The sequence below is a fragment of the Pochonia chlamydosporia genome, chromosome 1, assembly GCF_001653235.2.
Source record: "Pochonia chlamydosporia 170 chromosome 1, whole genome shotgun sequence".
Classification (NCBI taxonomy): Eukaryota; Fungi; Ascomycota; class Sordariomycetes; order Hypocreales; family Clavicipitaceae; genus Pochonia; species Pochonia chlamydosporia.
The window spans coordinates 4,104,965-4,131,790 of NC_035790.1; the positions used below are offsets into that span (position 1 = coordinate 4,104,965).

A 26,826-nucleotide genomic window follows, 5' to 3' on the forward strand; every position below is an offset into this window, starting at 1 on the left:
AGCACCGGGTATCCAGCATCAAGCATCCAGCTTCCAGCATCCAAAAAATAACCTCTTGCATATGCACCATGCACATAAAATAGGTACCTACTTCCGTGACTAACGCACATTCAGGCTGCATGTTACACTGCGTGCCGCCAAGTAGGCAAAGCCCAGAGAGGACGACATCGAAATGCCCAAGGTAACAATGGTAGCATTGAATTGAATACACATCTCAACTAGCATATACCCCATCAGCAAAGCCAGGTTCCCCAACACACGCAGCAGCATTCACATCGATCCATGTCTCAGTCTCTCGCCACCGACATAGCCATCAGCCGTGTCAACAAACAGCCTCCTCCCCTTTACCCATGCAACAGTCCAACCCCACAGCCGCCAGCTTCCAATTTGGCCCGTGGCAAACTTCCTCCCCAGAGAAAGGAATATCATGGTCTTGTTAGCTGGTTCATACTCTGCCACAGGTCCAGACCCAGTCAGCGTGGCGTGCAAAGCACCTGCTACGTGAATAATCTGGGCGTCCGTCAATGTAAGCTGCTTTGGCTCCGTGTTACCCACGTCGCCAATGGCCCAGATATTGTTTGTTCCCTTGACTTTCATGCTTTTGTCTTGATTGACGTTACCATGCGAATCCAATAGCTCTTTCGGGATGAATGACGTATTGACTTGGACGCCAAAGAGAGGGAGATACAGGTCAGCAGAGAGCCTTTTGCCGTCTGATAAGACGATATGCCAACTTCTCCCGTCTTCACCCTTGGTGGCTGTCTGAACTTTTACGTTTCGTATAACCCCCACGCCAAGTTTCTCGAGATCATTGTCCAGGATGTTGCAGACGGAATCGTTGATCCCTGCGCTGTCCCCCAGAGGTTTCGTCCCCGAGAGAACGATTGTGATTTCTTTGGTCGATCCATACTTGGCTGCCAGTTCTCCGGCCACCTCAAGGCCAGTTGGGCCGGCACCACCTATTAGAATGGATTTTGCCTCTTGAACTTGTTTTTGGAGGTCGTGCCATCTTTCAAGAGTTTGCTCGTGTGTGCCGATAGGTTTCAGCGGTAGTCCACTCGCGATATGAGAACCAGTCGCGATGACAAGTTGGTCATAAGTAATACTCCGCTCAGAGCCGCCATTCGTCACGACTTGAACAGAATTGACATCTTGGTTAATACCCGTCGCTGCCCCGAGAACAAACTCGAAACAGTCTGAGGGGTATCGGTCAAATCCAGGAGCTATGGGGATAAACATGGAGCTGTCTGGTATTTCTCCCGGTATTAAACCACGGGTAGCAGCAACATTCCAAAAGAAATGTGAGTTTGGCGTTATCAGGACGACTTTCAAGCTGGTTTTTGGAGCCGTGTACTTGAGAAGCTTGTGGGTTAAAGGAAGGCCGGACCATCCTGCGCCGAGAATTACTACCGTTTGGACCATGTTGCTTTGCTGTTGAGAGTATGTGAAGATGCAAGTCCAAGGACATGGTAATAGTTTTGCAAATTTAAAGCCCGTCTTATATATTCTCAAATTGCTTCGGTCTCGGGCCACTCAGTCGAGCCCGATTAAAACACTCAGGCATTCATCCACTAGACCCCATAGAAAATAAATATTAAAAAGGAGAAATCTGTCCATGTCTACATAGTCAGCCAGTACATCAATTCCATGACGGAACATGCTCTGGCTCTCGTCTCATCAGCAAAGTGGGTCAGTTCGGTCGACAAGGATCAGGGCCGAGCTCCGTGTCCGAAAGTTGAAACCAAGATCTAGATCGGCCAACATGGCTTTGACAACAACTCCACCCCAAGGAGGCCTTGGCAACAGAAGTAATGCTCCCACTTACAAAGCTCACAGCCTGACTGAATGAGCTTTCCCTCAAGCTCAAGGTTTGAGCAAATGCGCCATCCCAGCGACTTGACACTATCACCATACAGTAGCTTGAGAGAGACCAGGTGAAGCCAACGCTGTCACCAAGGCCAGCCTCGCACCATACCAGGCTTCTGCTGTGCTTACTTTCGCTCCGTACATGACTTTTCGGGGTTCCAAGCCCGAGCTCCCGCTCCAATTTTACATTATGCTTCTTTATTACTAGTTAACGGTACAAATCATGGACGTTGAACTCCCTCAGGATCCAAGGTCACCTCCACTCCTGCCAGACGACCAAGGCCTCAAAATATGGAGCTGCATTACTTGTCGTCGCCGCAAAGTCAAGTGCGACAGGAAAGATCCATGTGCAAATTGCATTCGAAACAAAATTGAATGCCACTTTCCCGTCACCGGTAGACTACCCAGGAGGAGCCGCGATCCTAATGCTTGGAAGTCACCAGCCCATAAACAGTCAGAGCTGCTTGGCCGTTTGCGACGGTTGGAAAACCTGGTGACTGAATTAACAGGTCAGGTTGAAGATCGTCCGAGTGAGCAGCTGGATAGCCGTCAGTTTATGGAGCTGGCTTCATCACATACTGCTAGACAGCTTCCACTTGACCAGAGCCAAATCATGGATGGGTCTGTAGGCAGCTCAGGATCAGGGGTACCGGAATCGTTGGTTGGGGAAGCATCCACAGACTCACAGACGAGTGGTGAAATATATGAGGATTTTGGAAGACTTGTTATTGAACGAGCGGGCGCTTTACAAGTCGACAAAGGGTTTTGGTCGATATTTTGTGATGAGGTATGTACAAGAGGTGGAAGTAGTTGGTTTGCAAGGGCAGTGGCATATTGCGCAATTTTCCATTTGTGCTATACGGTAGACCATAGACCACCATATGCCGCCAAATTTCGTATATCTCGAAGTCTACACTCACAAGCATACTGACATTGAGGCTAGGTCGAACACATATTTCAAGCTATTCATGACGACTCATACGCCCAGCAGGACGAACTGCCACGACCCCAGACATCGCAAAGCGTCAACAGGTGCGACTGTCACTGCCAGGGGTTTGTATTTGGAGGACCGCAAGGCGAGCCTCGCTCACTTTCAACCGCTTCTCTGGATGATTTGTCGCCGCTACCCTCGCAGATGCTCTACATTTGGAAGTCCTACGTTGAAAATGTCGACCCGTTCATCAAGATCCTTCACATACCGGCTATGGACACCATCATCTTCAAACTCAGGGCCAAATTCAGTTCCCTCGGCCCTAATATGGAAGCGCTTCTGTTTGCAGTTTCCTTGGCCGCAGTTGTCTCTTTTGAGGAGGAAGAAGTCTCCGATAGTTTTCGAATCCCAAAAGCTCAACTTACATCCCGTTTCAAATTATGTACGGAGCGAGCACTTTCTCATACTCAGTTCTTGACCAGCAACGATATCGTCGTATTTCAAGCATTCGTTATATATGTCGCCATACTCCCTCACATAGGAGAACAGAAACTCGCCTCATCCTTAACAGGAAGTTTAGTGCGAGTGGCGGGCTCACTCAAACTGCATATTGATCCAGAAAGCGACAAGCAGAAAACGCCCCTGAATGCAGTTGAGCTGGAATGTCGTCGACGGCTATGGTGGCAGGTGTGCTTTCTAGACTCCAGAACCAGAGATGCGAGACTGCCGGACTTGTCTATTTCAGAATCGTCATTCGATACGAAGCTTCCTGCTGATGTTGACGACGCACAACTTCGAACGGATATGTTGAGAGCAGATGTGTCGACTTCGTGCCCGACTGGGATGACACTGACCCTCATCCGATGTGAAAACTGGTTGCTTTACCGGTCTATTCGTCGGCAATTAGACGCCTCAATGGATACGCATTTAGCTATACTCAGAGAAGCGCAGGCCAAGATTGAAACAAAGTATATACAGTCGCTTCGGCCAGATAATGACTTTGACAACCTTGTCAAGACAATGGCACACTTATTCTTCGCCAAGATTGAGCAGGGCATTCACCGTCATTACTTGAGACAGTCAGGTGCAAACGCAAGGAGACGCCCTACCTACGATCCGAAACTCCTCGCCATTTTTTTCAACTCGTCCATTGCTATTCTAGAAGCAATGCACAATCTGAGAACGAACCCTTCTTGGAAAAGGTGGCAGTGGCAGCTCCAGGGTCAATTTCCATGGCACACTGTGGGAGCAGTGTTTATTCAAATCTGCCATTTGCCATGGACACCAGTATCTGAAAGAGCTTGGGACCTGGCAAGGAAACTGGTTGATGAGCTTCCTCCCGAGTCTAGGAAAGAGATTCTGTGGGCTCGTTTGAACAAGCTTGCTGCTATGGCGGCTGCACATAGAGATTCACAAATGGCAAAGGCGGATGGTTCCAAAGACGATACCACTCGTCCTTCTGGGCCTGAACTCAGCAGTGCAGAGCTACCGCCAGGGGCGGGTGAAACGCATGGTAATGGTTTCGCATCTGAAGAGATATCCAATGTGCCATTCAGTGATAAGACCGATCAGGCTATGTCTTGGACGAGAAGTAATGACACCATCTCACTTGAGTTTTATGACGATGCTACGTTCTCGGCATTAGTAGGCGATGGCTTACAAAACGAGGCGAGGTCCAACCTCTTGATTGGCATGACTGATGTGCCAGCGGAGTGGCAGGATTGGGATGATTTGATAAACATGGACTTATTCTGAATAAATTTAAATAATATCATTATTTGCCAGGTTTGTAAAATGAAAGCAATATCTGTGGTCTTTCATACTGTGATGTAGGAAGTTGGTCAATCTGGCTGATTGACCCACCATGAAGCCGTCAAATCGTCCCACCAGAACCAGACAGACCCCTGTCACTGCCGAACTACATTCAGAATCTGAAACTCACATCTCACATTAAGACTCCAACTCACGACACTTCAGAGCCGTCACTCTCTCAACCCTACCAGTCGTCTCAACAATGGCCCACAATGCCGCCATTTCATAAATCAACATCAAGGCTCATCACCTTCACAAGAATCACCGCCCGGCCACAGCGCCAAACTCATCTCAGCTCCAACCCTCACCGTCCCACCACCTCGCGACGCCAATTTCACCTCTCAGCCATAGGAGACGCCGTCGTCTTCACCGCAGATAGCATCTCATCTATTCACAATGCCGGAGTGCCGTGGTACCTCTCCATCCCACTTGTTGCGCTCGGAGTAAACTTCTCCTTCCGCCTCCCCATCCAGTACTACACCCGACGCCTCGTGATCAAGAGGAACGAACTCAACCCCCTCATATCGGCATGGAGCTCACGGCACGCAGCCGCCGTTCCAAGAGGAAAAGATGAACAGGCGGAACGACTGTGGAAACTACGCGTCGCAGGATTGACGGAAAAGTCGCGCAGAAGGATATACAAGATCTGGGGGGTGCAGAGGTGGAAGACGCTTGCGCCGTTTCTGAGCATGGTGCCGTTTGTGGTTGTTTCCGAGGCACTGAGACGGCTGTGCGGCGCGCCGATGGGCTGGATAAGTCACTCGATTGGGCTGGCGAGCATGGATAAGGTGTCGTCTACGTTGTCGGACGCGAGTGGCTTGTTTAACGAGGAGCTTGCGCGGGGAGGGTGTTTGTGGTTTGTGGATTTGACGGCCATGGATCCGTATTATGTTCTTCCGTTGCTGTGCTCGGCTTTGTTGGCGCGGACGGCGTGGGGGAGATTGTCGCGGGAGCAGCTGAGGGTGTTGTTGAGCCTGGACGGGTCCAAGGCGCCAAAGACCCCGATGGTGAGGATACAGACGGGGATTGGGAGGGCGTTGCTCATGATTCCGTTGTTTCCAATGCTGTTTGCGGATCTTCCGAGCGCTATTTTCTTGTACTGGGCGACTACGTTTGCGCTCAACGATGTGAATGAGTCTATATTGGAGAGGGTCGTGCCTAAGCGGGCTCCGAAACTGAAAATGGTTCAGAGAATACCCCCTGCGCTGCCGTACCTACGAGGAAGTCACGGAAATGGTGGGAAGAGTGTGAGATGAAGGCAATGGAACTTGTATTAGGATACAGCTGGCTCTGGCAGAGAATGGCCGCCCCCCTCATGTACATTATAATCATCAGGCTGTGTACTAGTAAATAAGAATAAGAAGAAGACCCTTTCCCGTAAACTCCAGACTGGGGACACGAAAAAAACACGAACAAATGAAAAAAGAACAATTCTATGCAAACGGCTCGACGATGACACTTCTATCCCAGAACAACTGCCAAGATGACAATGGTGAGAATGACTGCGAGGATGAGCAGCAAGCAGCAGCTCTTGTTTCGAGCAGCCTTTTGATATCTCGCCGCCTGGCGGGTTTCCCTGTCGGCACCCCTGGTATTGTCGTAGGTGCTTTCCACGTTGTCGACAATGCTGTTAATGGTGTGTTCTTGCTCCGACACCATATGGGCCACTTGGCGAAACAGCACATTCAAGTCCCCAACACCTTCTTCGATGTTGCGAATTTCCTCTTCCCGTTCGATGATCAGAGCCTCCTGGAAGTCTACCTCGTGCTGGGGTGCTAATTGCGACAGTTCCTGCTGTTGCTGTTGCTGCAGGAGTTGTTGCTGCTCATGGTCGCCGACGGCAATTGTCTGGGATTGTTCGGAATCGTGGGCCGCGCGCGCGGCACTGACTGATGCCTTTTCCTTGTCCAAGGCTTTTCTTTGCAGGTCCTGGAACTCTTGTAGGGCGGCTTGGAAATCGCTTGACACTTTGGTTTGCTCGTACTTTTGCTGTTTCTACTCATACCCATTACGTTAGCGATCTGTACCAAGTGGTAAATGGTTACTTCGGGAGGAAATTTGACGAACCGTGAGGTCTTCCCAGGTCTGCAACCGCTTCACTCCCTCGCCAATCTCTTTGCAGAGGTATCGCGCATTCTCCATGCTCTTGTGCACGCGCTCGCGGAGGCGAGGCGTGTCCTTCTTTGTGCCCAATACACCGACATTCTTGGAGAGATCGCGGTTGCTGATCAACAGCGTCTGCAGCTTGCCCTTGAGTTGGTGCTGGAGTTCCTGGAAGCCTGGGTCGTCGCTGTAGCCGCCTTGACGCCCGGACTCGAGGTTGGAGAGTTGGTCGTATGACATGTTGGCGCTCGCTGAGGGAGAGGATGCTGGGAGAGGCGGCGACAATGAACGCTCACAATGTGGAAACGGTTCGCGACAGCAGGCGATGCGAGTGTATGTAATGAAACGTAAATACACGAGGTGCTCAGGTGCGGATGAATGCGAAGTGATGGAAATGTCGTTGCCTCTCTCGAACTACGTAACCTCCGCAACAGATCAACCGCCCATTCGACAGCCAATGCGTCAGTCGTTGGCAGAAGAGTGGGGCGACTTCCTGCATGAGGCTTGTTGTGCCTGTCCGAGCGACTCAGAGGAGAAGTCACCACGTGATTGGTAGAGCTGATCCCTGTCGGCGGTTGGTGCTCCTGCTCGTGCTCGTGCTTGTGTTTGAGTGAGTGTGGCCTGGCTGGTGGGCCAATCTGTGGCGCGCGTCAAGTCTGGTTTACCTCTGTCCGTTGCTGGTCCATTTCATAGCTGGCGATTTTTACTATTTACCTGTTGGCGACGACCTCAAACCCAATCACCACCCAACCACTTCCCTTCGGGCGATGCGAATGCGCCGTCAACATGGCGGGCGCTCCAGTGCGAAGAGCTCCTTATAAGGACACTTTGCAGCCTGCTTTGCATAGGCGCTTTTCTTCGACAGCTATTCTTTTGTTGGCTGTGTCGTATCTGGAAGCTCTCCTCCTGGCCAACTGGGGCTCATGTTTGTTTTCTTTCCCTTCCATGCTGCCATCGTCTTGCGAGGCATTTGCTAATGGTATACCGTCGCTGCAGATTTCTGGTCCTGGTTCCCAATTGGACCTGCCGGTTTCCGAACACTCCTCATATTCTCATGCGGCCTCTCCATCCTCATCCTGCGAATCGCACATTACCATGTCGGCCTGAAAACGACGGAATCGGGGCTGCAAACTCTCAACTCGTCACTACTTAGCCTGTCCACATACGAAACTGGCTTCTGGTACAGCGTCTCGAGCTTCTTGTTCTGCCCCATCTTCCTCTTTTCCATGTCGGAATCCTCGAACTTGCAGTGGATAATCTATTTTGGCGGCAGCCGAGCACGATTGAACGAGCGACCGTTGTTTCTTGCTTGCTATCTGGGAGTCTGTGCCCTGTTGCAAACTGTCGCTCACTACAAAATCGACGTTGACAGATTGGATTTCGGCATTTCCAAGCGGCAGACTAAAACCCAGCACAAGGCGCTCAGCGTTTTGCCACGCTCCTTTCAGATTGTCCTCCTTCAGCTTCCTGGGACCCTGGCAGGCTGTGCACAACAAGCCATCTCAGCTTTGCTGCTGTGTCTGATTCTATACTACTTCATCCTGCGGGGCTTCGCATGGGGTTGGGCTTTGACGTTCCTTCGACCTTTTTACAGTCTACCCAAGACCAGCATAGTCCCATCGACATGGCCGACTGATATATATCTACTGTTCCGGTGCGCTTATGCCGGCACATTGATGAACTTTATATGGGCTACCGGAAACACAGCCTTCTCCGTCTTCATGGTCAGAGAGCCCTTGAAGAACGGCAACCCTTTAACGTCGGAGTCGAAGGATCCAAATGGCTCTCTGCTGAATGGACTAAAGAGCAAGAAGCTCTCCATCAAGGTAATACAGGAATAGCATGTCAATGTTTTTATGCAGTTGCTAACTGGATGGTAGTCTTTCGCAATGTGGGAGCTTGCCATCATCGCTCAAGATTTCGAGGCTAGACGACTGGCGATCTTTTGTGATATTGACCGCAAAGACGGCCCGATGTGGTCGCAAGTCTATGCTATCTGCATGGAACTCCTAAAACAAATGGAGACCCGTATTGATGAGTACGGAAAGCCGCCGCCCTCCGCCGTCCCGCAACCAAATCCTCCTGCCGAGGTAAAGCAACGTACGTCAGCTCCGCTTCGGCAAGATGCCATTTTCACGAAGAAAGGCGAGACATCTGGGCTGCTCGGCGGCGTGGAGAAGGCCTGGGATCAGATCGCTCGAGCTCCTGGTTCATCGCCTGTATCGGAGCTCAGTCCGTTGGCGAAAAAGACATGGAAGGATGCCAAGGACAGAGTGCTCACCAAGGAGCAGCAGGAGGCATTATCTCCTGAGCATCTACGGAGTGAGTTTGGCAACTGGACGACGAATCTCATGAAAATCGAGTACATTGGAGGTTTGTTCCGACACGATTTTCGTACTCGAGTTGCCGGCGTTGTCATGGGGACTCCCTACGCTGAGCCTACTCTCTACACCAATGCTGTACAAGCTCTTTGCCTTCTGGCGGTTCACAGTCTTGCCGAGGATCAGTTTGGAAACGTTCATAGGGATGTTCCCAGCATCATACGAACTCTAACTGCGGTGATCCGAAAGGTTGAGAACCTCAAGCAACAGTTTCCTTTGCACTGGACAGACCCAAGTGGCAATAGAGAGTCACCAGAAGTGGACCAGATCCTTGATACATTAAGGACTGGCTTGGAGCAGGTCGTTTCAAAATTTGAGCCCTACAGCAGTGACTTAAGGCTCTCTCTTGGGGATCTTCGCTTGGCAAAGGAATCCTTCGCGCGGCCTGAGAAGGAGGTTCCTGCCCCGAAAGAAAAGGAGCCCGTTGTACAATCAAAACCCATAGAGGGAAAGAAGGCAGAGTCGTCAAGAGCGCACCGGCGGGAGTATAAAAGGGTGGAAATGGAACAAGTACGGTAAACGTCTGGTAAGATTGGGGCTGGGTTCGGCGCAGGGGAAGCACATGCATTACGATACCAAAAGGTAGAAAAAAGTGTTGTAACATATAAGAGAGGCAGGATGGGATACGCTAAATAAAGCATATATTGCAAGGATATTAGAATTAAATGAAAGTTTCTACCTTGATTGAATGGTACTTTGGTGCAGAAGTCTGGATTCGGTGACATGGTTTTGTGGCAGCACTTGAGGAGAGGGCAGAGGGCACCACCATCTGATGTGAACCTTGGAAGTTGCGCATCCACCAGACTGCATCCGAGGCCCACTTCTTCATATGCTTCCTCCAACTCCTTCAACCTCTCGTGGTCAGCAAGCTTTGGAGCTCCCTCCAACCTCTCGTTGACAACCTCCCTTTCAACGCTTCTCCCTGAATCTATCCGCTTAAGCTCAACAAACAACTCTAGCACCCTCTCTCCGACTACAATATTCCTCATTTAGCCATGCGACATTCGTTTACTGCCATACCTCACTCAGGGCGCTAGACGCCTTGACAGGCACCTTTGACGATACAGTCATGCAATACCGTCGCCTCTTCTTCCGCTTCCTCTACGCATCTGTATACGTCCTCTTCTTCCTCGTGCTATTTGGCCTACTCCTCATAACGCCTGGCGATGCCATCGAGCGATCTATAAGCAATGGCCAAAAATACAATGTCCTCATTGTGACGATATCATACGTGGTGACTATTGTCATCGTCGTGTTTATCTATATTTTACGACTGTATATTACGAAAACGGCCATCGCGGCGATTCCCAAGACGTGGGTACCGATTGAAAAGGGCGATGTGAAGGACATTGTGTATAGGATGATTCATGGGGGGCTTAGTCGGAGCGCTGCCATTGCGCATGCTGCGCGACCTAGGGAACAGATTGATACGGACGACGAGCAAGGTGGGATGGACGACGGTGAGCAAGAGGCTCGGATCGGCGGCGGTGCGAAAAAGACGAATACCGTTGTGGAGGATTTGTGCTTGCCACTGCCGCCGAAGAGGCCTGTCTGGGGAGAAATCGAGCACTACGGATGGGCGTCGCCGAATTCGCCGGATCTTCGGAACTTGCAATACAGTAGTGTCTTGTCGGAACTGCCAAATCTCATTGAGGCAAAGGCCTTGACGATGGCTCCGTCTGACCAGCAGGGTTTGGGTACAGACGCGCCGATGATTGATGCTGAGGCGGTTGGGTTGCTGCAGCGCACTGCGAATATGTCGATGCGGGGATACATTGATCACCTTGCGAGTTTGGTAGTGATTCTTGTGGATGAAACGGTCACGCAGTTTCTTGCGCAGTATGAATATGCGCGGTTCTCGAACAGGCCCATCTCGAATGAACGATTCCGACAGTTGATGCACTTGTTTGCCGAGGTACTACGAGGCATGCAACCGCTGGATATCAACGTCTTGAACTCTTTAGAAGATGCGAGCTACGGATGGGGCCCTTCGGAAAGTGACATCGACAATGACGCGCCGCTGGATACCAACCCCCCATCTCCACGAAGCAGTATTTCTCACGCTCCAACGACGAGCACGCAAAGCTCGAGGCGCCGACCGCCATTGCGCACTCCCTCCGCGCACGCTTGGAGTTTCCGGACCGCTCCCAATACACCGGTCAGTAAGAGAACCGGAACGGGCATGCTCTCGCGGCAGTCGAGCGAGAACAGCTTCGCCCAGACGAGGCGGCAGTACCCTGTGAGTCAGCCGTCGAGTTCGAGTTTACGGTCCAAGGCTGCGAGTGCAGCGAGCAGTAGTGATTCTGGGTCCGTTATACGTCTTGCTACGAGGGAAGATGACGAGCGGCTACCGTATGTGTTGAATCTGCGGCCGACGGCTGGAAGTTGATGTGCTGGGTCGGGATTCTTGTAGATATTAATACTTTTTGAACAAATAATGATGGAATGATGGCATATAATTGTAGGTTGTATTTTTGGAACAATAGATAATAGATAATTGTATATGATTGCACATTTACGTTGATGTCTTTCCACTTGGTGTGTGTGAGTGCTCAATGGTAATGACTCTGATTTGAACGAGGCTGCTAGATATAAATTACAGCGTAAACTTGATATATTATGTAAACCGTTTATTTCTACTTGCTAGCTGATCTACTAGCATTGAAACATTGAAACGACAGCTACTCAAATGCTTCTTTCCGTGCTTAAGCAGGCCCCACATCAAGCTACCTTGAAACACAACCAGCTTTTATCGCTATCAGCACCCAATCCCCACCAAAACTTTCAAACCTCACATGCAGCCTCCAACATCGTCGCAAATCGAATTGCAACCGCAAAAAACACCCTACGCACCTCCAACCACACAAACCATCTTCCCTCCCACCGCATAATCAACCGCACCAGTTATGCCGGACAAGCTGCCACCTCTCCCCGTAGCAGCCGACCACGCCGCCATATCGAACCGCCTCTCCATGCTCTTCTCGGCGCGCTCATCGCTCGTAAAAAAGCTCGTGCCGCCGTCGTCAACACCCCGAAACACAAGTCGTCATGCTCGCCCCGCTGAAGACGAGGATATCTTGTTTGGACGGCCGGCGAACCAAGGCGTGGGGTATGTGTCTGATAAGCCGGATACGAAGCCTCAGGATAAGATGCTGCGGGGGAAACTCTTGGGCAGAAGGAAAGTCGGGGGTGGGGAGTCGAGGTCCAAGGTGGTAGAGAGTGAGAGTGATGAAGAGGAAGGGAGGGGGTCATTGGGGAAGAGGAAGCGGCCGAGGAAGGAGAGGGGTAGGGCGTGTGAGGTTGGAGATGGGGATGAGCATGTTGAAGCAGTGGATGCAGATAAGGACCGCGGTACTGGGCATGGAGCTGAGGGTTATGCTGTCACGGAGCCGCAAGAGAAGGAGTCACAAGTACAAGCAACGAGCACGTCCAAAAGGAGGAAGAAGGCAAAGAAGAAGAAGAACAAGGGCAAAGGCAAGGTCGAAGGAGGTATGGATTAGGTTCACCGTGTGTATTTTGGGTACATATCCCCAACAGCATGCGGCTAGTGTTTCACGGAGTCAACATGAGTTTTTATGGGCTGCAGAGCGATGGCGTTTATCCGGGCATTTTCTCTGACAATACTTCTGTTCATCGGCATGAGAGCATCATGAGCTTTTATATGAATATACCAACACAATACAATTACAACTGCTACATACGTGAGAAGCTATCTTTCAATGTAATATGTACAACAGTTCGATGGATATCTGTCCCGCCTAATATCATCCCTATCGCAAATACGCCAGTTCCCAATGCACAGATATAACTACTTTGGTGCCCCATATCCCAATCCCTGTGGACATATCACAACCAACATGGTTGGTCTGCCCATATCTCGATTGTCCTACAACTTCTCACTCCTATAAATTTGTCCACAACATATCACGTAGAATACATGTGCGGGATTGTCCAAGCCGCTCTTCCGTTGGAACAGCCCGAGTACCTCGCATAGATTGCGCTTCCGCCAGCGGAATGTAGTCGACAGGCCAGTTGCCGTTGACGGCATCATTGAGCTGGGCTCAGAGTCGTGAGATCAACGCCTGGAAAACGTACAGAACTAATATTCTCTGTCGTATTTTGTCGTACATTCAAATTTGTGGAAGCCTACTGCTCTTTTTTCGCCCGAGACTTATATCCAGAATATCGCTCAATCAAAAGTTATGGAAGTCGCAAACGGCGCGACGATGAGAGGTGTGTTTTTAATGATTTGCTTTGGTCGCCCAGTGATTGCCAAATCACTGCATTCGTTTTCGTTTTCTGTCGTCCTCTCCACGAGGATCTTCGTCTTCCTCGGACCTTTCAGCAGTGTCACTTGGGTTCAAGATGTGCGCCATGCTACCTCGTCTGGTTGGTGGAGCCGACGAGTCCTTGAATAGGGGTCCTTTAGCATCCCTATTTCCTGCCGTGTTCCAAGACCAACCGCCGAAAGTATCCGCCCCATTGCTACTACCATTGGCCGGCATATGAGGAGGCGGAGGGGTTGTCGGCCGGGAGTGTGGATGGGGATGTGAGGCCGTCTGTAGCGAATATGATGACAATGATTCCCTGATACGTTGATCTTCTGGAGCAAGCCGTCCAGGAGATGACGGCCACGGGCCAGTAGGTGCATTAGACGCTGAGAAAGGCGCTGGTCCAGGCTGCCAGCCGTGAGCGCGGATATCCGCAGCCGTGTGTCTTCGAGCAAGGTTGCTGGGCGGCGTTTCGACGTTCGATAGGGGATGAGGACCGGGCGGTGGAGGTGCTGCCGCATTACGAAGTGGTGAAGATTGTGTCGTGCTGCTGCCTCCAATGGAGCCGTAAGGGCGGCGTGATCCCAATGAAAGAGTGGAAGGCACACCAGGTCGATACAATGGTTGCCCTCGAGCCTGAGACTGAGGTACCGTAAGTCCCCCAGCAGGTCGTCTGGAATCATCCTGTGGCAATTGCCTCGGCGACACGGGGGCATTATCCACGTTGCTGAAATACTGCTGCCGGCCAGCATAAGGCACCTCGTGAGGCTCATCAACTGTTCGGATCATATCGGCCTGTCGCTGCATCTCTCCTTGCAAATTAATCACTAACAGAAGGTCAGCGTCTCTAAACAACCAAGGTAATGGGCCACTAGTTGAAAGAGGGGCATTTGCGGTTTGGAAAAGGGCCAGAATGTGAGAGTTCTTAACCCCAACAACTTACCATCGCGGTGGATAGCGCTATCCAATGGAACCAAAGATATCACAGCCCGAGCCAATTCTTGGTTGAAATGCAACAGGCGACCCATGTTTTCCATAACTGCTTGGTTTTTGATATGCATATAATGTGCGTTTTCTTCGCTACGTTGCAGCCGAGCGCTCACATCATAGAGGGAATGTTCAAGGTTGGCGAGCCTGGCATCGATACTCTCTGGAGGAACTTGGACAGGTTCCGCCGGCGTGCCCGGCTGTGATGAACTGGGTTTCGTAAAGTTGGTCTCGCGGTGAACCAGAGCATGACGACTAGCCCGCCGCTTTATATCTCGTAAGCCGGCAATATCGCCTCGCTTAAAACTGCCATTACCATGCTTAAACTCCCACAGTGTCGTATCAGGATTGCCGGTATGAAAAACGTCCCGTTCTTCAGATATTGTTAGCGTTTAGAGCCAATATGACAAAAAGGTTTAAACGAAAAGAGGCCACCCAACATACCCTTATGAAACCCATACATGTTTAGTTGTCGCACAAACGACGAAATATTTGTGTGTTTAAAGTATTGCCTACTCTCCTTGTAAGCAGGTCGTTCAAAAGAAATTACGTCAGCAGCCAGCACTTACGACAAGACTTTTGAAAAGTCTGCGGTGGGAGACATGACAAAGCTCTCCGCGTTCGCAGACCATGATATCAGGTGCTGTATACTGGAATCCTCCAACATGCTACAATACGCAGTCAGCGGTATGCCCCTTACAGGATGCTGCCTTTATGAACGCGGTGGGGGATATTTAAAGCCTCACTTATATAGTTTATGAATAAAAGCAGTCTGCACAATCTTTGGTTGGTGGATAGCAGACGAGGTAGTGGTTGGCGGCGCGGGCATGTTGGATGAAGAGTCGGCAGCGCTACGGTCACTGCCCGACGGCTGGTTCGGCCGACTGTTTGTCTTGCCATTGGTCTCATGATCTGCTATATGGCTCGGCGCGGAAGCGGTTGGAGAAGAAGAGATGTCCATGGCATCGGGCCCGGATGTGGATGTGGACATGGTGACGGCGAGCGCGGGGATTGGAACAACACGAGTACCCATTGACCCCTCTAGTTCGTGTGTCGGCGATTACTTTTGCTTGTTTCTGAGAAAGCCCAGTCGTAGCTATTACTCGCGGCTGCAACCATTGATGCATTAGTATGATAGGCGGTCAAATGAAGCAAATCTCGCAATCAGCTTGCGATGCAAAGCGGACCGGAGCACAGGTCGTCTAGCGGGGGCAGCGGACAAGCTCACCTCATCTCCACCGAGAACGGCGACCTGGCCAATATGAAGGTGTTTGAGAGGGACTCAGGTGGAAACAAGATGTTGAAGAAACAGCGCCTAGGTTCGGGATAAGCGGCGGGTATCGTCTCGTCTTCGCAGGTGAATTGCTAACGGGAGAAAGATTGCGCGGCGAAAGGAGGTTTCTCTCAGACCCTTGGATCCTGGTGGTGCTGGTTGCTGCGAGCTACGGACGGCCCCTGTCGCGCGACGTCGCAAGGCGATCGAACTGCTGGATGCGCCGGGCGCCAATGCCGTTGATTCTGCTGCAGTCGATCCAATGGGGCGCGACAAGGGAAAACGGCTTGTGCTGGGTTTCCAGAGTTTTTGGAAGCTCTCGCGAGGGATCCGGCGTTGCGAGGAGTTGAAGTCTAGGGAAGGAGTTGAAGGTTGGTTGGTTGGTCGGCTGGTTTGTGCAGGCGGCCAGAGACTTTGACATGTACGGGACAGGACAAGACCAGACCAGACCAGACAAGACAGGACTAGGACTGGCCAGACAGGGTCAGAATGGACAATAGAAGGAAGAGGAGGAAGGAGCTAGCTAGGTCAGCTTCCCCGTACGGCGTGCCTCTGTGGGCTTGATAAGGCTTGCGACAAGGAAGGCGCAGGCCAAAGATCGGGGCGGGTGCAATGCACGCACGGAGGTCAACTGGTTGTCTGCTCAGAGTCAACCAAACAGCCAACTGACTGCTCAAAGTGGACTCCCCACTTGAGCACCACGCAACGAACAAAGTGCTGCTGGCTCAGCAACTGAAGTAGAACACCCAAGAGTACTTGGGCGTACCTAGGGAGGTACCTGTGGAGCTGGCAGGAGTTACTTCGATCACCGGCGCAAGGACAGGCCATGGGCAAGATACTGAGATCATGTGCAAGGTACCTCAAGTCTGGAGGCGGGTTAGGAAGGTGCCACCGACTCAGAACTGCGGTGGTCAACTGGTAGTAGACTCGTGTAGGTCAATAGTTATTGGCAGTATACTTTAGGTAAGCCGCGGGGAGCTGGTAGCGCCTCGGCCAGTAGGAACGGTAGTAAATGTAGGTCCGTCGAACCTTCTGCAGTCGTCAAGTCAAAGCAGTTGAGCCTGGCTGTTTGGCAACCGAAACCAACCCGCACTTGCCCGCAGACAACATGGGGGGACTGGATAGATGCTCAAGTCAAGTACTATGCTCAAGTGTGGAGGAGGGAGGTACTTGAGTGTACTGTACTGTACTGTACTGTACTGTGTTGACTGTAAACGAATGGATGTGTGCATGAGATGCAGCTTGACATATTAAATGCAAATTGTGATGCAGCAATGCCAGCAATGCCAGCAATCCATTTCCATGGAACATCTAGCCTGGTTCGCCAACCCAACCCACCAAACGACTTGTGAGCTATCAGCATCTGAATCTGCAATCTGCACCTCCATCTTGGGACGAATGGGCCAGGCAAGCTCCGTGCTCTCCTCCTCATGTGCGGCCCTCGCGTCAAGTCTGGTTAAACAAACCACAACCCCGACCCATACCCAGACCCAGACCAAGACAGAGCCAGCATGGAACTTGACTTGGCATTGATGACTGGGCGCAGCCACTTGAGCAAGCTCCATCATTTTGTAATGATGTCCGCCCCGTCTTGTCTGGTCTGGCCTGGCCTGGAGAGTGGGAGCTTCGAGATAGCTGTCCAGGCTCCGTTGTCTTGTCTCATCAGCCGTTGGGAACGGACAAGCCCGAGCACATGCATGTCCCACGCAGCTGTGGTTTCTTTTTTGGCTTCTGGGACCAATTCCTTGCTTCAAAGGCTTGTCCTGGTGGATGCACGACTGGGTGTGGTACAGACTGCGACGACGCCAGACGTGCTGAATATTCCGCCGACCTTCCTTGGCTCCATGTCTCCATCAACCCTCAACTATTACTACCGACCCCAGATATGGCCTCTATCGACCTCAGATGTCGGCCGCCGCCAAGGTGCGGTTGACCGCAAAGGGTTTCGATTTCGTGATCCACATGGACCTCACAAGCACAAGTCAACTCTGTCGTTATGTGGGATCAAATATGCTTTCTAATGTTCTCCATCAAGGCCAGCCAGCGTACGGACTGAGGCATGTGGCTGTTGTTGGCCAAAACTCCGGCTCAACACACACGCAACATGCGTTCCTGTCGAAAACGTCGTGTCAACGCAGACACATTTGACATGCATTCTCGTACTCCAGCCTGTGAGAAGCTAGTAGCCCTCTGGTGCTTGACAATTATATCCGTCCCCACCACTTCCGCAATGCTGCTCACTTCAATCACGACTCGACCAGCCGGACGCGAAGCCGGTCCTCCAATTGAGCACACCAGGTCAAACTTGGCCAGCCCTGGCGATATTCTTGTGCTCCATACAATACACGATTGACTTGGGATTCGACTAAAGGATGGTGCATACCCTGATCCACACAAGGCGCGCAAGGTATGGCAAGCCTCGAGCTAAGGGGGGTCAGAGCGTGCAATCGCCGAATTTCCGGCAATCACTCTCTCCTTTGCTCTCAAGCTCTAACGGGGTTTGTCGCTCAATCTGTGAGTCGCCTCAAGTTGTTGATTCAGCATTCGAATAGCATCCCGATTCCGAGTCTCAACTAACACGCGTTGGTCTCCCGTTTCCCAGAAATTCCAAGATGAAACAGCGCATTGGACATACTTGATGCCCCAGACTTGCATCCAAGATTAACTCAACCATAACGCCATATTCTCCAGAACAACGGAGAATTCCTCACTGGTTGGTTGGTGGCTTGCCAAGCTGAAGCTTCCGCCCCCGTTGACCACCGACTGTCACATCATCCCCGGCCACCAGGGATCTGCAGCTCCAAAACCCATCCCGAATTATTACCTTTCAGGAAGGCAACTCGCAAGCATACAAAGAGAATGGTGTTGACGATCTTTTCATGGTCATCAATTGGGACGACCCTCCTCACTCAACACATCTGCAGCGAACTACACCAAGCGGCCAGAGCTTCCACCAATTGTCCTGTTCGCTGGGCTATAAGCTTTACAAGCCGCCTGTCCAGGTTATATTTATGGCTGCCCTCTTCACTTGACAGCCAAATCTTTAACCTGTCTTTACCCAAACTGACTAGGATACGGCATATCCATTGTTCGTTACTATCTCGTCTTCTTCATTTTGCTATTTTTGTCTGCAAGAATTTCTCGTGGGCTATGAATGTAGCATCAATGACGGATCAATATTCTGGGCTTTGTTGCAGACGGCTCGATCTCAGTTGGCGCAGAGCACGGCCATAAGACCATCAGCTATTGTGCTAGGAACTGAGTCCACCCCCGTGTTAGCTATCCCTAATACTCGGTTCCAACCCCCCTATCCCTGCAAGTGGCTTGTGGAGAGCTTCACAGCCCTTGCCTAATGTGCAACAGCGAGGTTAGTAGTCTTTCGGAAAGCGCTATTATGGCGTTTTCCAAGCTCTCAGAGCTCAAGGATTTGTTGTGGCTTCAGAATGCCCGCGAGAAATGGTCATGTTTAGACTCATCGATTTGACGTGCTTCCGGTGTACAATTGTCAGGGAGTTTGGGTCTGTTGATATCGCGCTTGTACAATGGATGCATGGTGTTCAGAGTCTGGCACAAGATCCGAACTCATGTCCCCTGTCCATCGTAAAGAGTTGCTCACGCACATGGTCTAGCCACAACCACTTGGCTGGAACTCAACTGTCTTGGCCCGTCAATATATTGCGCCCCGCCGAGGATGGCTCATGCAAAGGACAATTAGGGCAGCTGAAATGTTGGTGATGCAGCGAACATCTCGAATACAACGAAGGAAGGCTCCTTGAAATTTTAGGGCTTGAGCCTACGGAGTGGACGACCAATAGTTCAATTAGTGGGAGCAACGGGCAGGATCTAAGAAGCAGACATCTGGATATTCCAATGCGTCAAATGGTTCAGAGGTCCCCAACAACTGGCAAATCGGCTGAACAGACCTCAGTCTTGTCGCTCCCAGGATGTTTGCCAACATCAATTATGGGCTTCAATGAGCTCCTGCAACCCGTATTGTGTGCATAAAATTTTGTGCTGTCCATGATATTGTGCATCCTCTTGTCAAGACGTGGAATCGAACCGGAAGTGTCCTGATTCAAGTCTTCATTTTGACTGCTCATACTGGTCATGCTCGGCCACGAGAGCGGGCAGTGTATCGTCTGCATAAACTTGACGCCTGAATAAATCTCTCTGTCTTGCGGCGAAACCGCTTCCTCACAGCTCTGACAAGGAACAATTTTTACGTCGCCCAAAGGCTCCAACGCACATAGCACAGGACGTTGCCTGCCTCAAAATCGACCTGTCTCCTCGTGGCGTGACGCCAGTTCTCCTCTTGGAACTGTGATCTGAAGTCCTCAAAGCTGTATTCGTTTGGAGGATGGGAGACGTCACAGGCGTGGCGCGATACTGAGCTGAGCCCAAGCTTGACGATTCGACAGAGGATGAGAAGAGCGCCATCGACGCTACCTACCTAGGTAGTTGAGCAAATAGCGTCACCAAGGTCAGGTCATGTTGGACAGATGGCACCAGTTCTTAACGCCGACCCTTGATGCTAGGATTTCAGAGGTGATGCTCGGTTGGAGAGGCCGAGTAGCATCTAATGCGGGCGCATCACAACCCACTCCGCTTCTTTAATGACTTCAAGTTTTGACAAGCAAATAAGGTTGGCTGCCAGTCATTTGCGTCGCTGGCGGTATCCGGGCGTGCGTACGATTCCCAACTGCACGGACTCGGTATCGATGCTTGCAGGGGACAACGGCGATAAGACGTAACCCTCTTTGGACAACGCCAGATTACTACGGCACGGAATGATTCGATATGATTAGCTCCAAGAACCACGGCACTTGATACATCAAGCATTCTTCCCCGCCATTGCAGATCTCGACCGAATCCCGCCAGAAGCTCTCAAGTCTGCCATCCGTCGTCATGCACTGGCCTGACAAGCACATCCAGATGGCTCTTTTGCCCGACCCTCCTATCTCTTGCCTAAGTTGCTCCTTGGCTCCCCACCAAGTCAACTTTCTGGTGTGGAGATAGCTTGGCGAGTTGACAGGAGGCTGCCAGGAGGGTGCAAGACAGTATTGTGGACAAGTACGGAGTACCGAGTATAAGTGTCTGGGGTTCAGTCAAGGAAAATTGATTGTCAAAGCCAACATGCCCTCGATGCACTTCCCTGTTCTCCAAGGTGTCAATCAATCCATGGGGTGCGGTTGACGCAGTAATGCCAGAAATAAGGAGGCAAGCAAGTGCTCGGCCTTCATGAGGGTGAACCCTGCTCTCGGAACGACAATACCCGAAATAACCTGCCAGGAAGTCGTCCAGTCGCTGCCCGAGAAAAGACACCGAAATGTCATCCTGGTATGTTGATTATGCAGCTTTTCCAGGTGTGCTGCAGATGCAAGCGCAAACCCAACCGCTACTGGCGCTAACGGGACCAGCATGGTGTGCCTTCTTAGTGTGCGCTCTTTTCCTCTAGACGCAGCCGAATGTGAATCACGATCGTCGTTGCGGCCTCTTACTCGTCATCATCGACAAGGTGAAAGACGGATATCTTGCGCGTTCGGTTTGCATGCCATTGTGTGGCGTGTTGAGTGAGCCGGGGATGATGGACCGGCCTGTAGTGACATGCCGTAGGTGGGAGGTAGTTGCATCATGCAGGTAATTTCATGAAGAAAAAAAATGGGCGAGACGATTTAAGGCTGCATGTTGACGACACGACGGACAGTGTAGCTGAACTAGCAAGAAAGAAACACACCATCACACAATGTCTTGTGCCGGGTAACGCAACACCAGGTCCTGTTCCTACCGACTGGGTTGTTACGTTCTGCCGTGCCGTTACACCATAAGCCAAAAAGGGTAGGTCAACAACCGCATTTCTAGCAACTACGACGGCAGATATTATTCACTTAGGCTTACCATGCGAAGCTATAACACGGATCTGGCAAGCATCCGTCTACCTCGTATCGAACGGTTCTCTGTGTTGATTTGGCCATATCTACAGTCGGTGGTAAAAAGTATTTGTCCATATCCAAGCGTACACCAACACATTCGCAGTATGTGCCATTGTACACCGAGATATGCAATACCTTCTATGGTTTTAGATAGTTTTCACCCCTACTGTAGCACATGAGGATAACTGGTGCTAGCTTGAATCCATGGTGTTTTGGATTTGATCGCCAACATTGAACAAATAGGGTACTGCAATGCCGAATCCACTAGGTTCTGTCCGATGTAAGTACAAAGCTAATAAACTAGCCCCAACTAGAATGGGAAGCTCTGGGTATATGCGAATGATGACAATGATAATGTAAACCACAAGCAAACCAAGACAAGAGGCACGACAGTGTCAGGATAGAATGCTGCATTTATCTCAGTCATCCTCGCGTACCTACGCTTCACCAAGTAGTCAAAATGTAATATAGCTACATGAACATTGACAAAGCATTAAACTTGAGATTCATAGACTCATATCCAAACCGTCAGACTATCTATTCCCGCAAGAGCAACCTTGTCCATTATCATCCCATGCCCCAGTTCTCAAAACAAGAATCCACACCCTCTCCTACTTAGAAATCCTCCTCGTCCATACCACCGGCTCTCTTCTCCCCAACTTCCCGAATTTTCTCGCCCAAGACCGTACGACCGTACCTCTCGGCAACCTTGCCAGCTGCCTCCATCATGCGACCTGTCCTGTCGCGCATGAGCTCCACCATTTCGAGTGCACGCATACCGCGATCTTCGCCCTGACGACACTCAACTGCCAGTAACTGCAGGAGAGTCTTGTCGATTTCCAGCTCAATACGGGAAAGCAGAGATCTCTGAGTGTGATTACCAGAGGTTGCGTCAACCAGATCTCGTAGTTGAGCGGCCTGTACACCTTTGAGCATGAATTGCTGCTCGAGTTTTCGATTCTCGGCGTCTTCATCCTCTTCTTCCTTGTCTTCTGTCATCTCCTCGTCTTCGCCACCCTCAGCGTCGTCACTCTTCTTCTTCTTCTTCTTATCAGGTGGTGATGCTAATGGTATGGAGAAGTCAAATTCCGATAAGAGTGGTCGCGGGAAATAGGGGTATTGGTCGCCGCCCTTGAGAATGATACAGTGGAACCTGTTGTCTGCTACTGCAATTGGGAAGTATGATTCATTCTTTCGCCCAGATGCTAGACGTGAGAGAAGGTTGGTATCCAATAATGGTACCCAGCAAGCCCGAGATGGTTGCCGCCAGTGGAGTAGTGTGAGTAGAGTGCCAGTTGAGTCGTAAATGCACGGATCCTAAAGTACTGTAAGTTATCCGTCGATGACATGAAATATTGGCTGAAAGTAACAAGGACCTCTTACCCCGTTATCTGAGAAGAACACGCTCTTGAGAATTGCCCCTTCTGGTAAGGCTACTGTGTCCTCATTTTGGCATATCTCATCTCGTTTGATATTCTCAATTGTGTAGAGTAGACGCGTCCTCCCGTCTGACCCAACAGGACCATTGCCTATTGTGAGGACATAGTCTCTCCAACTAGCGCAAGTTACCATCGGAGAACTCTTGGGGCGATACACCCGGAAGGGCATGCCGAAGAGAGTGTATACTCGGACGTAGTTGGCAGATGTGGTTACTGTGATGAAGGACTCGCTCAGGGACATGGCTGTGACAGCCTCTCCCTTTGGAAGCTGTGTTCGCCAATCTGAACGCTGAGTCCAACTCTCGTGTGGTCTGTAGAAAATGTAGGCTGGGGCATCATCTTTGGGCGGGCTCGAAAACAGCGTGCCGCGTTCATTCAGGCAAGCCTTGTCATAGAGAAACGTGTCTGTGAAGTGAAAATCTCGTTGGAATTCGTGGTCGTAGAACTCTACCGTCACTGTGTAGTGCGAGTCTTGGTCCACTGTCCACACAAATCCAATGAGATTCAGACACAGGTATTTCCTGTTGCCTCGCCAAGGCGTTGAACCAGGTTGGAATGCCTCATGATGCTGTGGCTGCATGAGATGCATCCGCTTGCTCGCTGGATCCCCGAACGCATCATCGACATCGCGTACTCGCTTACTACCTCGGCCAACGGCATAGCCAGCACCGTCGTCGTCGACTACAAAATCATCATCCTCCGCCTCATCACCAAGCAGGGAGTCTATACTCGCCAAAGAGTCCCTACGAGGTCGGGTGGGAATTGCTTGTTCTTTGTGGCCATTGATCGGAAATTGCTGTCGGTTTCCTGAGATTTCGGATAAAGGATCGTGAATAAAGGGAGCTGGTTGGGTGTTGAGCTTCAATAACGGAGAAAATTGGTCAGGAAGGAAGTCTGGGTAGATGAAAACCTCGCCATCGGTAGTTGCGAATGATAATATATTCCTGGACGGGTGCCAAGCCAGGTCGATGACGTTGGAGTAATCGTATCGCTGTATGACACTCTGGGTTTTGGTTTCCCAGATCAAGACCTTGCCATCCTTGCCGGCCGAGGCTAGGAGGGCACCGTTCGGAGACCAGGCAATGGCAGTTATATCAGACAGATGGCCGTCGGCAAAACGTCTTTGCTTCTCCCAGTCGTTCTTGGAGATGACCTGAATATCTTTGGTCGGAGTGGGTACTGCAAAGGCTCGGCCGTCGGGGTGCCAGGCAACTCTTGTCGATACCTCGGCCTCGCTGTCCACGGCTCCAATGATTCCATCGACTTTACGGATCAGTTCAGGCTCCTCAGAAGTCAGGGAGTATATGTATATGATGCCGTCAGTGCAAGACAGTGCAGCTAGCCGTCCCTGAGGGTCCAAGGTGACATGTCTGGCTGGCTTGCTGTGCTCCCGCATATGCTTCACCTGTGTAATGTCCTTGGTATTGACAAGCTTGACACTAAGCTCATCACTTGCAACCGCACACCACTGAGTGTCGCGGGTCAATGCGACTTCTCTTATCGGAAGATACGGAGGAGAAATCGTTCAAAGTTTGCAGTTTCGATATTGTACAGACTGACAGTGCCGTCTTCGGAGCCGACAACAAAGAAGTCCTTTCCAGCTGCGATGGAGACATTTTGTTCTTGGCAGTCGTCGATATTTGTAGGTTCTCCGTCAGAACCAGTTTTGTAGAGTCGAATTGTATTATTGGAGCCGACGGTCACAAGTCGATTGCCATCTGTCGTATATGCACACCTCGTTGTTCCTTGGGTGTGGGCTGGCCGTGGCCGTGGTCTGGATGCTGTTGAATCCATGGTTATGTGACTGTAAAAAGCCGTCAATGAATGGATTTACTGTTCAAATTGTTTTCAACTCATGTCAAGAATCGACAGAAGCAATCAAGGAAGTACGTCTGGAAAAGGCTGCATGTGTGCCAAGTCGACGCATCAAATGGTAGAAGACGCGTTGAAGCGCGTTCAGTTTTAATTGATCCCTAGCCAGACACGCGCAAAGCCCCGCGGTACGTACCGTTTGACCTCGACTGCGACGAACATGGATGGGATGGCACCTGCCCAGGCCGTTTTGCCCCACCACATCCCACCAACGTCGTCCATCCTCACAATGTCAACGATGATTGGGTGGTGGAAAAGGAAAAAAGGTCTGGCAGGCACATCCAGGCAGCTTCAATGAAGAAGAACAAGGAGCGCCTTGAACATGAATATTGATCCATTGGACCTTTAATATTTCTCTACAAGGCACTTGACATCTGCCATCATTTTTATTCGACTCACACCAAGCATCAAACAGAAGATTTCCTTTTGCCCTGAACAATAACAATGCAGTCTGTGGACCCAGACCACTTCTTCGAGACTGAGTGAGTTTTTTTTTATAACGGCATATCATGAAGAGGCGTAGCAAGACCGGAAGCTGATTTTCAAATAGTGCCTCTCAGGCACAGAGAGCGAGAAAGGCGGCCAAGGCAGGAAACAAGAATGGCGACCCTTTGAAGATGAAATCCAAGATTCTTGCTGCCATTCCCGACCCCGGATCTCCGCTTTCCACGATTTTCATTGCTGAATCTGCAGGTTTCGTTCGCCGTGTCAATTTATCAGTATGGAATACCACTGCAAACTCATGACATATCTATCGGCAGCTTCACCAACTGACATATGCAGACCCCCGAGCCACAAGCAACTTATCGTGGCCCAAAAGCTCCGGTTACATGTCTCGCCGTGGGGGGTAAAGAAAACAAGACCATATTTGCAGGGTCCTGGGATAAGGATATATGGTCATGGGATATCGAGTCACGTCAGCCTGGCCGGAAATATAGCGGCCACTCTGACTTTGTCAAGGCCGTTCTGTGCACGAAACTCGGCGAGCAGGACATCCTCGTCAGTGGCGGAGCAGACAAGAAGATTATCGTATGGGACATTGAAACGGGCCGTCGTTTGCACACCATACAAGACCCCACCATGACGATGCTCGCTGTCCAGCATCTAGCTTTGGATCCTGAATACAGTGGTATTGAGAGGTTTGTCTTGTATTGCGCCAGCAGTGATCCACACATTCGTCGATGGGAGGTTACCCTAGACAGCTGTGAGCCATTCACGGAGTCGTGCCATGGCGCGCCTCCTACCGAGAACCTAACGATCGAGGCACACGACACGAGTGTCTACAGGTTGGTTTTTGATGAGTTTGCAGAAGATCTCGATTTATGGACAGCCAGTGCAGATGGGACGGCAAAGTGCCTGGAGCGGCGTCATGGCTTTGCGGCAGCAGGTTCTCTACAACATGGCGATTACGTGCGCGCAGTCCAACCGACGAGTAATTGGGTAATTACCGCAGGAAGAGACGAGGATGTGAAAGTATGGGACAGAGCGTCTGGAAAGCTGTACTGCTCGCTGGAGGGGCACTTTGAAGAGATTACGGACTTGCTACTCCTTCGTGATGCTCTGGGTTACCCCCAGAAAGTCTGTAGCGTCAGCATCGACGGGACTATTCGCACTTGGCCACTACAAAAGGCGAAACTTGATGCTGCCGTCAAAAAGATGGAAGAGGCCAAGAAACAAAGCACGCAAGAGAAGCAGACAGAAGAGGTGGAAAGCCTGTTGACTGCCGAAGAGGAAGCAGAACTGGCAGCACTGATGGATGACTAGGCAGTTACCTCCTCTTCGGCAGTCAAGAGGCTGAGGCGGTATACAACACGACGTTAGCTGAGCTAAAATTTGTAGTAAAAAGTATTTGCCTGTATCCAAGTATACACTAATACGGCTTGATATGCCTCAGCACATAACGCGATATACGGTACCTTTCCCTTGTTCAAATACTTTTGACCCCCCTACTGTATACTTGG

At 50.8% G+C, this 26,826-nt stretch overlaps 10 protein-coding genes across 10 annotated transcripts; 6 read left to right on the forward strand and 4 right to left on the reverse strand.

The window, feature by feature from the left end:
• Positions 1–270: 270 nt before the first annotated feature.
• On the reverse strand, positions 271–1,422 carry VFPPC_01053 (amid-like mitochondrial oxidoreductase protein; the record flags this gene model as incomplete). Its single annotated transcript, XM_018280951.1, has 1 exon — positions 271–1,422. The coding sequence occupies one exon, from the start codon at positions 1,420–1,422 to the stop codon at positions 271–273; it is 1,152 nt and encodes a 383-aa protein (XP_018149391.1).
• A 667-nt stretch (positions 1,423–2,089) lies between these two features.
• VFPPC_01054 (fungal specific transcription factor domain-containing protein) lies at positions 2,090–4,552 on the forward strand (the record flags this gene model as incomplete). Its single annotated transcript, XM_018280952.1, has 2 exons — positions 2,090–2,653; positions 2,810–4,552. 2 exons carry the CDS (start codon positions 2,090–2,092, stop codon positions 4,550–4,552), a joined length of 2,307 nt encoding a protein of 768 aa, XP_018149392.1.
• Positions 4,553–4,821: 269 nt separating this feature from the next.
• On the forward strand, positions 4,822–5,865 carry VFPPC_12976 (mitochondrial export translocase Oxa2; the record flags this gene model as incomplete). Its single annotated transcript, XM_018290753.1, has 1 exon — positions 4,822–5,865. The coding sequence occupies one exon, from the start codon at positions 4,822–4,824 to the stop codon at positions 5,863–5,865; it is 1,044 nt and encodes a 347-aa protein (XP_018149393.1).
• A 205-nt stretch (positions 5,866–6,070) lies between these two features.
• VFPPC_12977 (target SNARE coiled-coil domain-containing protein) lies at positions 6,071–6,952 on the reverse strand (the record flags this gene model as incomplete). Its single annotated transcript, XM_018290754.1, has 2 exons — positions 6,071–6,604; positions 6,677–6,952. The coding sequence occupies 2 exons, from the start codon at positions 6,950–6,952 to the stop codon at positions 6,071–6,073; spliced, it is 810 nt and encodes a 269-aa protein (XP_018149394.1).
• A 546-nt stretch (positions 6,953–7,498) lies between these two features.
• VFPPC_12978 (nuclear envelope protein) lies at positions 7,499–9,612 on the forward strand (the record flags this gene model as incomplete). The annotated part of the gene is made up of 3 exons (XM_018290755.1): positions 7,499–7,637; positions 7,709–8,538; positions 8,593–9,612. The coding sequence occupies 3 exons, from the start codon at positions 7,499–7,501 to the stop codon at positions 9,610–9,612; spliced, it is 1,989 nt and encodes a 662-aa protein (XP_018149395.1).
• Positions 9,613–10,162: 550 nt separating this feature from the next.
• On the forward strand, positions 10,163–11,482 carry VFPPC_01055 (sucrase/ferredoxin domain-containing protein; the record flags this gene model as incomplete). The annotated part of the gene is made up of 1 exon (XM_018280953.1): positions 10,163–11,482. The coding sequence occupies one exon, from the start codon at positions 10,163–10,165 to the stop codon at positions 11,480–11,482; it is 1,320 nt and encodes a 439-aa protein (XP_018149396.1).
• Positions 11,483–11,999: 517 nt separating this feature from the next.
• VFPPC_12979 (hypothetical protein) lies at positions 12,000–12,593 on the forward strand (the record flags this gene model as incomplete). The annotated part of the gene is made up of 1 exon (XM_018290756.1): positions 12,000–12,593. The coding sequence occupies one exon, from the start codon at positions 12,000–12,002 to the stop codon at positions 12,591–12,593; it is 594 nt and encodes a 197-aa protein (XP_018149397.1).
• Positions 12,594–13,370: 777 nt separating this feature from the next.
• VFPPC_01056 (heat shock transcription factor) lies at positions 13,371–15,342 on the reverse strand (the record flags this gene model as incomplete). The annotated part of the gene is made up of 5 exons (XM_018280954.1): positions 13,371–14,191; positions 14,308–14,724; positions 14,796–14,863; positions 14,921–15,019; positions 15,098–15,342. The coding sequence occupies 5 exons, from the start codon at positions 15,340–15,342 to the stop codon at positions 13,371–13,373; spliced, it is 1,650 nt and encodes a 549-aa protein (XP_018149398.1).
• Positions 15,343–22,169: 6,827 nt separating this feature from the next.
• On the reverse strand, positions 22,170–24,787 carry VFPPC_12980 (chromosome segregation protein (SepB); the record flags this gene model as incomplete). Its single annotated transcript, XM_018290757.1, has 3 exons — positions 22,170–22,871; positions 22,938–24,461; positions 24,554–24,787. The coding sequence occupies 3 exons, from the start codon at positions 24,785–24,787 to the stop codon at positions 22,170–22,172; spliced, it is 2,460 nt and encodes an 819-aa protein (XP_018149399.1).
• A 522-nt stretch (positions 24,788–25,309) lies between these two features.
• VFPPC_12981 (transcriptional repressor) lies at positions 25,310–26,629 on the forward strand (the record flags this gene model as incomplete). Its single annotated transcript, XM_018290758.1, has 3 exons — positions 25,310–25,347; positions 25,416–25,584; positions 25,649–26,629. The coding sequence occupies 3 exons, from the start codon at positions 25,310–25,312 to the stop codon at positions 26,627–26,629; spliced, it is 1,188 nt and encodes a 395-aa protein (XP_018149400.1).
• Between the last annotated feature and the right edge of the window lie 197 nt (positions 26,630–26,826).